Below are 12986 nucleotides of genomic sequence, written 5' to 3' on the forward strand. Positions count from 1 at the left end.
TATAGACCCAAAAGATCTGAAAGCAGAGACTCAAACAGACTTGTACACCAGTATTCATTGCAGCGCTATTCACGATAGACAAAAGATAGAATCAACCTAATTGCTCATCAACAGATAAATGGATAAACAAAATGTTATACATGAGTACAATGGAATATTAATCAGCCAGGAGTAGAAATGAAGTCTTCATACATGCTACAATATGGATGGAGCTGGAAGGCATTATACTGAGTGAAATACATTAATCACAAAAGGACAAATATTGTATGATCTCACATAAAAAGACAAAAAAAGACAAATGTATAAAGAATAAAGTTTATTAGGGTTAATGGGGTGGAAGGGAGGGAAAAGAGGGGATTAGTGGTGATGGAATTACTGCATTGATTAAGAGTAGGATTGCACAGCCTATTATTGTAATTACTGTCAATACATTGTATACCTGTAAAAAGTTGAATTGGGAAGAGTTGTGTGCTGGATATATTTACAACAATGACAAAAAAAAAAAAAAAAAAGGAGTGAGGTTGCTTATGTACAAAAACCAAAAAACTCATGGGATTTGGTTTCTTGATTTGGAGGTTCAGGGTCATGGTTACGTGAGATATCCTAGTTAATTGTCTTAATAACATGTTTAGTGCTTCTGTTCTACCACCTAGTTTGTTTTATAGTGCCTAGCATCTTAAAAGCTTGTAAGTGGCCATCCAAGGCACAACAATTTGTCCCTATTCAGCTGGAAAAACAGAAAGAAGGAGCATCAGGAATAGAAGTAGAGTATAGAATGTGTGGCTAATTGCCATATGTACAATTACCTCCTTTGCCCTAAGACCAGAACTGTATGGTGCCCAGGCAACATTACTGAACAGTTTAATCAAAGATTCCATAAAAGAAATCTTGATCAAAAGTGGGAAAATATAGAACAAAATTTCAAAATTTCATAGATTCTACACTTCTTGGAGCCATGAAGGTTGGTTGAAACCCTAAAACTATTGCCCTGAGCAATCTTTAAACCTTAAATCAAAAATATCCCCTGAAGTCTTAAAACAAAAGTTTAACTTAATTAGCAAAAATTATTTGCCTTGGACATTAAACTCTATGGGATAAAATCTGATGATAGCAACTTGAAATATTAGATAGGAAATTTAGGGGACAGTAAATTTATGTTAATAGGGGAGGAACAACTCAGAAAAGGAGGATGAGAATGGTTGTACAATTCAAAGAATGCAATCAGTGTCACTAAATGGTAAATGTAAAAACTGTTGAATTGGTGTATGTTTTGCTGTGTATGTTAGCAACAACAACAAAATAAAATTATAAGAAAAAAATATATATGGTTGTTGATGAGATCATCTCATGGGGGTTATCTCTGTGTTGTGTCCCAGTGAAGGCAGGGCTACAGTTCATGCCCTGGCACAGGGGTAAAACCCACAGGTGCCCAACTAGTAGAATGTAAAACTCAGCTTCCTTGCCTGTACTTTTCCAGGGATGTTGGCTGAGGATCAAAGAGTCCCTTTTTTCTCTGGGAGTTCTGTACAAGAAACCAGAACTTTCCCTGGCAGAGCAGCTGGGGGTGAGGAGACTCATTCTAAACAGACTTCTCTGCCTGCTGCCTGGACGTTCATTCTCCCCTGGGTTCCTGGGGAAGGGATGCTGGAGCCAGCCCTATGCTACCAGAAGATTCCAATCTCCATCAGCAGGAAGTGCATGGAGAAGTTGCCACTACAAACGTCATGTGTGACATCCTGTCTCATTTTGTCTCCGGTACAACCCTGTGAGGAGAGAACAATTGTTCCTAGTTTAGGAACAAGGAAATGAGGCCCATGGTTGTGCCAGCTGAGGCCAGTGTGTGCGGGAGGATGCTCCCTTTCACCCAAAAGTGTGTGAGATCAACTTCCCTTGACCTTTGCCCACTTCTCATCTGAATGTCACTCACCTGGTTTTAGTCACTAGAACCCACAAGGGAGAGAAGAAAAGTGGGGGATGGGTGGAAAATTGTCACTCTTTGAAACTTGGGGTAAATTTAAACCCAGGGCCCAGACACTTGGCTGGGCTCATGAGCTGGCCCAGGGGCCACAGACTGAGTCCTGTGAACTAACATACCTCTGTCCTGCAGGTCCCTCCTGTCCAATAGCTGGACACTCAGATCTCAGGATGCTTGAGGAGGTTTCCTTTAGGATTCCAGGAGGATTCATCTCCCCAGCACATTTCCTGAATGCATTTGTGTGGGAGCCCCCTCATGCCAGGGACTTCTAGACGTTGGGCACAACAGTGAGCAGGGAAGCCTCAGTGCTCTTACAGGTGCTGGGAAAAGTGAAAAACAGGTGCGGCCAAAGGACCTTGCTGCATAATGGACAGGCCTTCCCCTAACCTCCCTTACCAGCATCCATCCTGGCAGAAGATCAGGGTCCTCCTTTGCACAGGTCAACTTGCTGACTCCACTTTAGGACACAGTGATTGTAATTACCTTTTTCATGTTAACTCTTTCCCTGGCAAAAGCTTAAAAATTATTTTAGCAAGCCATTAAAATCTTTCAGATGAACAAAGGTATTTGTGAATGTCTCTGTTATTTAGACATATGATAGCATATGATCAAGAACGAATGGTGTTGAAGGAAGAAGTCCAAGCTGCACTGAAGGAACTGGTGAAAAACAAGCCTCCAAGAATTGACGGAATACCCACTGAAATGTTTCAACAAACAGACGCTGCACTGGAGGCGCGTACTTGTTTATGTGAAGAAATTTGGCATACAGCTACCTGACCAATTGGAAGAGATCCCTATTTGTGCCCATTCCAAAGAAAAGTGATCCCAAAGAATGTGGAAATTATCAAACAATAAAATTTTGCTGAAGATAATTCAAAAATGATTGCAGCAGTATATTAACAAGAAACTTCCAGAAATTCAAGCTGGATTCATAAGAGGACATAGAACGAGGGATATCATTGCTGATGTCGGATGGATCTTGGCTGAAAGCAAAGAATATCAGAAAAAGGTTTACCTATATTTTCTTAACTATGCAAATGAATCCAACTATGTGGATCATAACAAATTATGGATAACATTGTAAAGAATGGGAATTCCAGAAACTTAATTGTGCTCATGAGGAATGTGTACATAGATCTAGAGGCTGTCATTTAAACAGAACAACAGGATACTGCATGGTTTAAAATCAAGAAGGGAGTGTGTCACAGTTGTATTCTTTCACCACTCAATGTCTATGCTGAGCAAATAATCTGAGAAACTGGACTATATGAAGAAGAATGTGGCATCAATATTGGAGGAAGACTCACTAATAACCTTCAATATAGAGATAACACAACCTTACTTGCTGAAAGTGAAGAGAACTTGAAGCACTTAGTGATAGAAATCAAAGACTACAGCCTTCAGTATGGATTATACATGTGATAGTTGGAGTTGTGTGTCAACTTGTCTGGACCACAATTCTGAGTGGTTTAAGCAGCTGTGGTGTGGGTTATTCCCATGATGAGTTCAGATATATATTTTTTGATCCATCCATTGAAAGGAGTTTCCCTAGGGGAGTAGCCTTCTTTCAATATATTTATGGATGTCCTGGGAAAATGGGTCTGGATCCTGTTATGCTGCCTACAACTGTCTGTGAGTGAACAATCCACCATTCAGCCTGGTGATCTTGGATTTGTTATTTGTTGGAGTGTACAGCCCATATACTGCCTGCCAACCTTGAGCTCGTCAGACCCTGCAGCTTCATGAGTTGGGAAAAGCCTCCAGCTTGACGTTTAAGCCAAGAACTTGAGACTTACCAGCTTCTATAAGTGTGTGAGCCATTTTCTTAAGATAAATTTCTCTCTTTATATATAAGCTTTACTCATTTTGCTTCTCTAGAGAACCCACCCTAACACATTTCATACTAAGAGTGGTTCCAGAGAGATAAAATCCTAAGGATGGGCTTCCTAAATTGGTTTTCCCCAATTTTGTTTTGGTTCTCCAATTTGATTAACTGTAAAGGCACTGGTGACTCTGCCTCCATTAGTAAAGACCCTCCTCACTGCTGTCGAGTTGGATCTGACTCATAGCGACCCTTCCTTGGGTTTTCAAGACAGTATTGCAACAGAATTAGATTGCCCAACTTTCCTTACAAGGAGTGGTTGGTGGGTCCTGCTAATCTGTGGCATGAGGGGCAACATTAATATGCAAAATAGCACCACCAATCGATCAAGTATTTTTAAGAAGTGAGGCTCTGGGTGATAGCATGTTTGATACTTTTCTACAATTTTATCAGGATGAAGAGTAAGAAAGCTGGCTGGTTGGTCATACTTATGCTAGACAAAGTGGTGAAAGAGTGAGATGAACTCAGGGCTACTGAGTCACAGCTCAAGTGCTGCAAAAAAAGCACCTCAATGTTTCTAGTTGTGCCCTGAAAGAAAGCCTTATTTCTTCAAGCAACAGAGCTGATGTTGCCAAAAACCAAACCCAGAGTCTTATCATAAGGGTGGCTGAATTACAATGCTAATTGAATTGCCAACCCAGAATGGTGTCTGAAGTTAAAGTGAGGGCATTGATTGGGAAAAAATGAGATCCTGAAACCTGGAATGGGGACATATGGTCAGACAGTCAGGAAGATGAGGATATGAAGCCTGTAAATTCTGTTGAATCCCTCCCATCTGAAGGGATTACTATAAAACCATTATCCCTTCCACCTCCAGTTTAAAGGGGTAACTCAACTGTTCCTGCTGGGTCATTGCCTGAGGTAGATGCCAGGGAAGACATTGCTGAATGTTCTCAGGAACTGCCCCAACCACCCATTGTTTCTGCTAGACCTATAACTAAACTTAAGTCCAAGAAAGCCCCCAAACGTGAAATACAAAGTATGACTGAGGAGGTGGTATGCTACATCCCAAAAGACCTACTTGGTTTTGCTAACATGTACAGAGAGAAACCTGGAGAATATGGGTGGGAATGGCTACTGAGGGTGTGGGATAATGGTACAAGGAATGTAACGCTGGATCAGTCTGAGTTTATTGATTTAGGCCCACTAAGTACAGATTCTTCATTCAATGTTTCCGCTTGAGAGGTTAGGAAAGGATCTGATTGTTTATTTTATTGGGTTACTGAAGCATGGATTATGCAGTGGCCTACCTTAAGTCAAGTTGAAGTACCAGACATGCCTTGTTATAATGTAGAAGGTATCCAGAGGCTAAGGGAAATTGGCATGTCAGAATGGATTTATCACATTAGACCCCTAGACCCAGAAATGGAGAGCCCAGAGGACATGCCTTTCACCATTACAGTGAGGAACCAATTTGTGAAGGGACCTCCAGCATCCTTGAAGACTGCTGTGATTGCTATTTTGTGTAAGATGGATTTGACAGTGGGAACTGCCCTAATTGAACTAAGACACTTAACTATGATGCGGCTGATTAGACCTTGTGGTATTGCAACAAAATGGCAGCCGTCAATCAACAAAGACAAGGTGAGCATGGTTACCATAATGGACAGCAAAGTCAAAACAGTAATCAGAATACTCTGACCCATGTGGAATTATGTCATTGGCTACTTAGGTATGGTGTTCCTAGTAGTGAAATACATGTCAAACCTACTAAATATTTACTTGATCTGTACAGACAGAAGAATTCTAGGTCACATGAACAGCAGCCTATATTAAATCACCAGAATACAGAGTCATGGTCTCTCAATCAATTCCCAGACTTGAGTCAGTTTACAGACCCACAACCCCTTGAATGAAGGGGAGGCCAGGTCCCCTTGAGGGACCCCACTACATTTCAAAAATTTATAGTGTCAGTCTTTCTCCCAGCCTTCCTGAAAGGGATCTGAGGCCTTTTATGGGAGTGACTGTTCATTGGGGAAAAGGAAGTAATCAGACTTTTCAGGGATTACTGGATACTGGCTCTGAACTGACACTAATTCCAGGAGACCCAAAGCAGCACTGTGGCCAACCAGTCAGAGTGGGGGCATATGGAGGTCAAGTTATTGATGGAGTCTTAGCTCAGGTGCACCTCACAGCGGGTCTAGTGGGTCCCTAAACCCATCCTTTAGTGATTTCCCCAGTTCCAGAATGCATAATTGGAATATATATACTGAGCAATTAACAGAATTCCCACATTGGGTCCCTGACATGTGGAGTAAGGGCTATTATGGCACTAAAAGCCAAGTGGAAGCCATTAGAACTGCCTCTACCTGGAAAAATAGTAAACCAAAAGCAACACCACATCCCTGGAGGGATTGCAGAGATTACTGCCACCATCAAGGACTTAAAGGATGCAAGGGTGGTGATTCTCACCACATCCCCATTTAATTTGCCTATTTGGCCTGTGCAAAAAACCAATAGATCTTGGAGAATAACAGTAGATTATCATAAACTTAATCAGGTGGTGACTCCAATTGCAGCTGCTGTTCCTGATGTGGTTTCATTGCTTGAGCAAATTAGCACATCTCTTGGTACTTGGCATGCAGCTATTGATCTGGCCAATGCCTTTTTCTCAATACCAATTTCAAAGGACCATCAGAAGCAGTTTGCCTTCAGCTAGCAAGGCCAACAATATACTTCCACAGTGTTTCCTCAAGAGTATATCAACTCCCCAGCACTATGTCATAATTTAGTCCGTAGGTATCTTGATCACATTTCCCTTCCACAAGACATCACACTGGTCCATTATATTGATGACATTATGCTGATTAGACCTAGTAAGGAAGAAATATTGATGCCTCTAGACTTGTTGGTGAGAAATCTACATGCTAGAGGGTGGGAAATTAACCCAACAAAAATTCAGACACCTTCCACCTCAGTGAAATTTCTAGGGTCCAGTGGTAGGGGCATGTCAAGATATTCCTACTAAAGTGAAGGATAAGTTATTGTATCTGGCTTCCCCCACAACTAAAAAGGAGGCATAACATCTGGTGGGCCTTTTGGATTTTGGGGGCAACATATCCCTCATTTTGGATTGATTCAGCCTATTTATCAATTGAGTGTGGAAGCTGCTAGTTTTGGTGGAGCCCAGAACAACAGAAGGCTGTGCAACAGGTTTAGGCTGCTGTGCAAGCTTCTCTGCCACTTGGGCCATATGATCTAGCTGATGCAATGATGCTTGAAGTGTCTGTAGCAGATAGAGATGCTATTTGGAGTCTTTGGCAGGTCCCTATTGGTGAATCGCAATGCAGACCCTTGGAATTTTGGAGAAAAACCCTGCCATTCTCTGAAGATAACTGCTCTCCTTTTGAGAAACAGCTTTTGGCTTGTTACTGGGCTTTAGGAGAGCTTGAACGCCTAACCATGGGCCACCAAGTTACCATGAGGCCTGAGCTGCCCATCATGAACTGGGTGTTGTCTGACCCACAGAGTCATAAAGTTGAATGTGCACAGCAGCACCCCATCATTAAATGGAAGTGGTATATCAGAGATTGGGCTCGAGCAGATCCTGAAGGCCCAAGTAACTTGCATAAGGAAGTGGCCCAAATGCTTATGATTTCCACTCCAGTCACATTACCTTCCCTCTCCCAGTCTGCACCTATGACCTCATGGGGCATTCTCTATGATCAATTGACTGAGGAAGAGAAAAGTCATGCCTGGTTTACAGATGGTTCTGCACAATATGCAGGTGCCACTCAAAAGTTGACAGCAGCAGCATTGCAGCCTCTTTTTGGGACTTCCCTGAAGGATAGTGGTGAAGGGAAATCCTCCCAATGGGCAAAACTTAGAGCTGTGCATCTGGCTGTTCACTTTGCATGGAACAAGAAATGGCAAGATGGATGACTGTATACAGATTCATTGGTTGTCGCTAATGCCTTGGCTGGATGGTTTGGGACTTGGGAGGAGCATGGTTGGAAAATTGGTGACAAGGATGTGTGGGGAAGAGGTATGTGGCTAGATCTCTCTGAATGGGCCAAAGGAGTAAAGATATTTGTGTCTCATGTGAATGCTCACCAAAAGGTGACCTTGGCAGAGGAGGACTTTAACAATCAGGTGGATAGGATGCCATGTTCAGTGGAAAGCAGTCATCCTTTTTCCCCAGCTACTCCTGTCATTGTTCAATGGGCTCATGAACAAAGTGGCCATGGTGGCAGGGATGGAGGTTATGCATGGGTTCAGAAACATGGACTTCCACTTACCAAGGCTGATTTGGCTACCGCCACTGCTGAATGCCCAATCTTCCAGACCAACCCTGAGTCCACGATATGAAACCATTCCTTGGGATGATCAGCCAGCAACTTGGTGGCAAGTTGATTACATTGGACCACTTCCATCATGGAAATGACAGCATTTTGTTCTTAGTGAGAGAGATACTTATTCTGGATATGGATTCATCTTACCTGCACACAATGCTTCTGCCAAAACTACCATCTGTGGACTTACAGAATACTTTATCCACCGTGATGGAATCCCACACAGCATTGCTTTGGATCAAGGGACTCATTTCACAGCAAATGAAGTGTGACAATGGGCCTATGCTCATGGAATTCACTGATCTTATGTTTCCCATCATCCTGAAGCAGCTGGCTTGATAGAACAATGGAATGTCTGAGGCAGTGTTCTCCAAGAGGCTGTATATGCTCTAAACCAGCATCCAATATATGGTTCTGCTTCTTAAAAAGCCAGGATTCACAGGTTCAGGAATCAAGGGGTGGAAATGGGAGTGGTACCACTCACTATTACCTCTAGTGACCCACTCAAAAAATTTTTGCTTCCTGTCCCTGCTACCCTATGCTCTGGGTGTCTGAAGATCATAGTCCCAAAAAGAGGAACACTCCCACCTGGAGACACAATACTGATTGCATTGACTGGAAGTTAAGAATGCCACCCAGCCATTTTGGCTTCCTCATGCTGCTGAATCAACAGACAAAGAAGGGTGTTACTGTACTGTCTGGTGTGATAGATCCTGATTACCAAGGGGAAATTGGATTGATATTACGTAATGGAGATAAAGAAGAATATGCCTGGAATACAGGAGATGCTTTAGGATGTCTCTTAGTACTACCATGCCCTCCAATTAAAGTCAATGGAAAACTATAGCAACCCAATTCTGATATAACTACTAATGGCCCAGACCCTTCAGGAATGAAGGTTTGGATCACCCCACCAGGCAAAGAACCACGACCAGCTAAGGTGCTTGCTGAAGGCAAGGGAAATATGGAATGGGTGGTGGAAGAAGGTAGTTCTGAATATCAGCTACGACCACGTGACCAGTTGCAGCAACGAGGACTGTGATTGTTATAATTCTTCATTGTATATGTGCATCAAATATTTTTGTTTCCTTCTATTATGAACTATGAAATGTAAACAGGGTTAATGCATTTCGGTTGTACATGTGTTAGTGTATCATGTTAGGTGCAAATATGACTTCATAATTGTCCTTATTTGGAGATTACATATGGTTAAGGAGATGTGTGCAACTGCCAAGTTGACAAGGAGTGGACTGTGATAGTTGGTATTGTGTGTCAACTTGACTGGACCACGATTCTGAGTGGTTTAAGCATTTGAGATGTGGCTATTTCCATGATAAAATCGGATGTATATGTTTTGAGCAGTAAATCTATTGAAAGGGAGTTTCCCTAGGGGTCTGGCCTGCTTCCCATATATATAAGTATGGATATCCTGGGAAAAAAGACAGACTCTTAAGTGGATCTGGATCCTGTTGTGCTGCCTACAACTGCCCATGAGTGAACAATCCACCCTTCTGCCTGGTGATCTTGGATTCATCATTTGTCAGAGTCAACAGCCAGTATGCTACCTGCCCACCTTGAGCTTATCAGCCCCTGCAGCCGTGTGAGTTGGGAAAAGCCTCCAGCTTGACATTTGATCCAAGAACTTGTGGTTTGCCAGATTCTTTAAGTGTGTGAGCCATTTTCCTAAGATAAATTTCTCTCTCCCTCTCTCCCTCTCTCTCTCTCTCTCTGTAAGCTTTACTGGTTTTGCTTCTCTAGAGAACCCAGCCTAACACAACATCTCAACATAAAGAAAACAGAAGTCCTCACAACTGGGCCAATAAGCAACATCACAATAAATGGAGAAAAGATTGAAGGTGTCAAAGATTTCATTTTACATGGATCCACAATCAACACCCATTGAAGCAGCAGTCAAGAATCGGTCCTCATATTGCACTGGCCAAATCTGCTACAAAGGACTCTTTAAAGTGTTAAAAAGCAGCAGTGTCACTATGAAGACTAAAGTGCATCTGACTCAAGCCATGATATTTTCAGTAGCCTCATATGTATGTGAAACCTGGGTAATGAATTAGGAAGACTGAAGAAGAGTTGATGCCTTTGAGTTGTGGTGTTGGTAAAGAAAATAGAAATCTGTCCTGGAAGAAGTGTAGTCAGAATTCTCCCTGGAAGCGAGAATGGCCAGATTGGTCTCACCTACTTTGGTCATGTTTTCAGAAGGGACCATTCCCTGGAGGAGGATATCATGCTTGGTAAAGTAGGGTGCCAGTGAAAAAGGGAAGACCCTCAATGAGATGGACTGATATAGTGGTTGCAACAGGGGCTCAAGCATAACAAGAATTGTGAGAGTGGTGCAGGACTGGGCAGTATTTCATTCTGTTGTCAGTGGGGTCACTATGAGTCAGAGCTGACTCAGCAGCACCTAACAACTGGTATTTACAGTGAGTTCGTGGAAGGAACACCCCAAGAATGTCAAGGCTTTGTGCCACATTTGAGCCTCTTGAATTGATTGGTGGGAGGCATGGCCTCTTCTGTGGGTGAAATAATTTGGGCCTCTATTTGTGAGCACTTCATTTGTCACAGAGCCACAGTTCACACACTTTTTCTGAAGTCTCTGCTCTGAGTAACATTTTCATTGGTTCACTCATTCACTCATTCAGTCCACCAACAGTATTTTCAGGGCCACAGCCAAAAAGAAAGAAAGAGTGTGCACCATACACATAGGTTGAGATTGGGTTTATCATCTCCATTTCATAGATGAAGAGACTCATAAACCTGTACAAGGATACAAATCCACATGCCCCTGTTTCCAAAGTCTCTGAGTCTGATTTCTTGCCCTCCTCTTGCAGCCACTTCCTGGGCTGCCCAGAGACCTATATTCACGGCTACATTCTGACCTCTGGCTCCCTTGGGCACCAAGGCTCCTGGCCCTGGTGAGAAGAGTTTCTCCCAAGGGTTGTGGTGGGACCACCTCTCTGAAGCTAGGTTCAAGGCTCTTTTCACATTCCCACAGGAGTCTCTGAAGGGTTTGATCAAGGTGGTCAACAAAGCATCAAGAATGATAGTATCTTGGATTCCATATTCTTTATGGGTGAGATACTTCCCTCCATCCCACCACCCATGGGTTCCTTCCTTTTCTTCCTTTGTAAACAGGTGCTTGGGCCACCACACTGCTCATCTCTTTCTTTGCCATTCGACCCCTCCCCTCCTTACTCAGAGCCATGCTTGTGGAATAAACAAGCTGAAAAGAGCAGCAAGGGGGAAGCATTTTGTGTAGCTGCTGGGAGTGCCCTGCCCTGGTGATGGCTCTCTTCTCTGTGTTGGGTCTTTTGTGGGGAAGAGTGAGCTTCTAATTATTTTTTAGGTCCTGATGTTACCATCATCAAAAGATTGGCCTCTGCCCAGCTGACTAATGTTAAAAAATTGGTTTGGCACTTATTATACAGGTTTATAAAGAAAGCTGAGTGATAGTCAGTGCTATCCAAATATCCTTAAAAAGGAGACCTCTTGGAGATGTCTGCACCCCTGTGCTGGCCATTGTGTCTGGAACACTTCCTCTCTGCACACATCAGTGCTTCTCAAGCCTGACTTACTCTGGAACCACCTGGAGAGATTTAACAAAAACAAGGCACCACTTCAGGCCAATCTAATCAGACCCTCTCTGGGGGGACTGAGAAAATGTGTTCTAACTTCACACAGAGTACCCAGCCCCTCCAACTTTACATGAGGGCCTGGAGTCTTGTTGCCTGAGGCAGTAGGTCCTACAATGGCCCAGTGCTCCTCCTGAGCAGGGAGCCCTAGAAGACCAAGTAGGGGTTGATGCATGGCAGGGCATGCCCATTGACCTGGCTGGCTGGATTCAAGGAGCAGGACAGTAAAAGCCAAGTGCTGTCTGAGAAGGCAGGAAGCCAAAGATCATTTCAAAGGAATCCCTGGACTCCAGAAGTCTCCTTCATAGCTGCTGCTTCTTTTTCCATCTGTCCCTTGAGTGGCATATCTGCCTTGGCTTCTCCTCTTCTTCCCTGTCCACACACTCAGGGCTTTAGCAGTCTTACATACCTGCTGCACTCCTACCCCTGAGGTGACACCCGCAGCACTTAGCACCAGCTTCCAGCCATGGAGACAGGGAAACAATGCTGCCACACCCACACACCATGTTCCTGGAGGGACATGGATTCCTCACACCTGTGGAATTGAACAGCATTCTTGTTGCTATGACACACATCAGCCACTGGAGTTGTGTTACAATGGCCAATCCTGTTGCAGGCATTCACCTGCCCTGCGCCCACCAGTACCAGCTACCTTGAGCTGGATGTGCACAGCTGAGCATGTCCACAGGCCCATTGCTTTCCTCCTCCAGTCCTCAGCCCATGTATTCTTGCCATTTCCTCTCTGGTCTGTGTTTTTGGGAGTAGGTCCCCACCGGGAGCTTGCATAATGTACCAGGAGAGAAATGTGAGGCAGTCAGCTCCATTCATTTTCCAGTTCTCCCTAGAGAACTGCATTATTCATTTTCTGAAGAAATGTTTCTCTGGAAGTGGTTCTTGTCTTTTATTTTTCCTTTGGGGCTCTTTTCTTAAAAGCTTCCTTTAGTTGTAGAATGTTCCCCTGGAATAAGGAAAGTGTGCTGACAAGAGAGAAGACAGGATAAGTTTTTCTGACATTCTCTCCTAGAGGTAGATTCCTCCATGATTCTCAAACCCCTTCTTCTCCCTCAGAAACCAGAGTCCAACTGGGTTGGGCCATGGCACTGCCTTTTCTGGTCCTAGCTAAGCTGACAATTAAATGGTCAGTGTCTTCCTGGTAGCCCTGGGGACAGAGGCCTCAGCACTTTATGGAA

The 12986-nt window shown here is 43.5% G+C and overlaps 1 protein-coding gene across 1 annotated transcript in view; it reads left to right on the forward strand.

Annotated features, from left to right (window-relative positions):
* MGLL (monoglyceride lipase) overlaps positions 1–12986 on the forward strand; it is a 183569-nt gene that overhangs the window by 142879 nt on the left and 27704 nt on the right. Inside the window, exon 6 of the mRNA XM_042782580.1 lies at positions 11160–11237. Within this exon, the coding sequence (XP_042638514.1) occupies positions 11160–11237 (78 nt within the window). The remainder of the gene's footprint in view (positions 1–11159; positions 11238–12986) is intronic.

This window comes from Orycteropus afer, unplaced genomic scaffold (assembly GCF_000298275.1).
Source record: "Orycteropus afer afer isolate SDZICR_OR568_19922 unplaced genomic scaffold, OryAfe1.0 scaffold00377, whole genome shotgun sequence".
In the NCBI taxonomy this organism is placed as follows: domain Eukaryota; kingdom Metazoa; phylum Chordata; class Mammalia; order Tubulidentata; family Orycteropodidae; genus Orycteropus; species Orycteropus afer.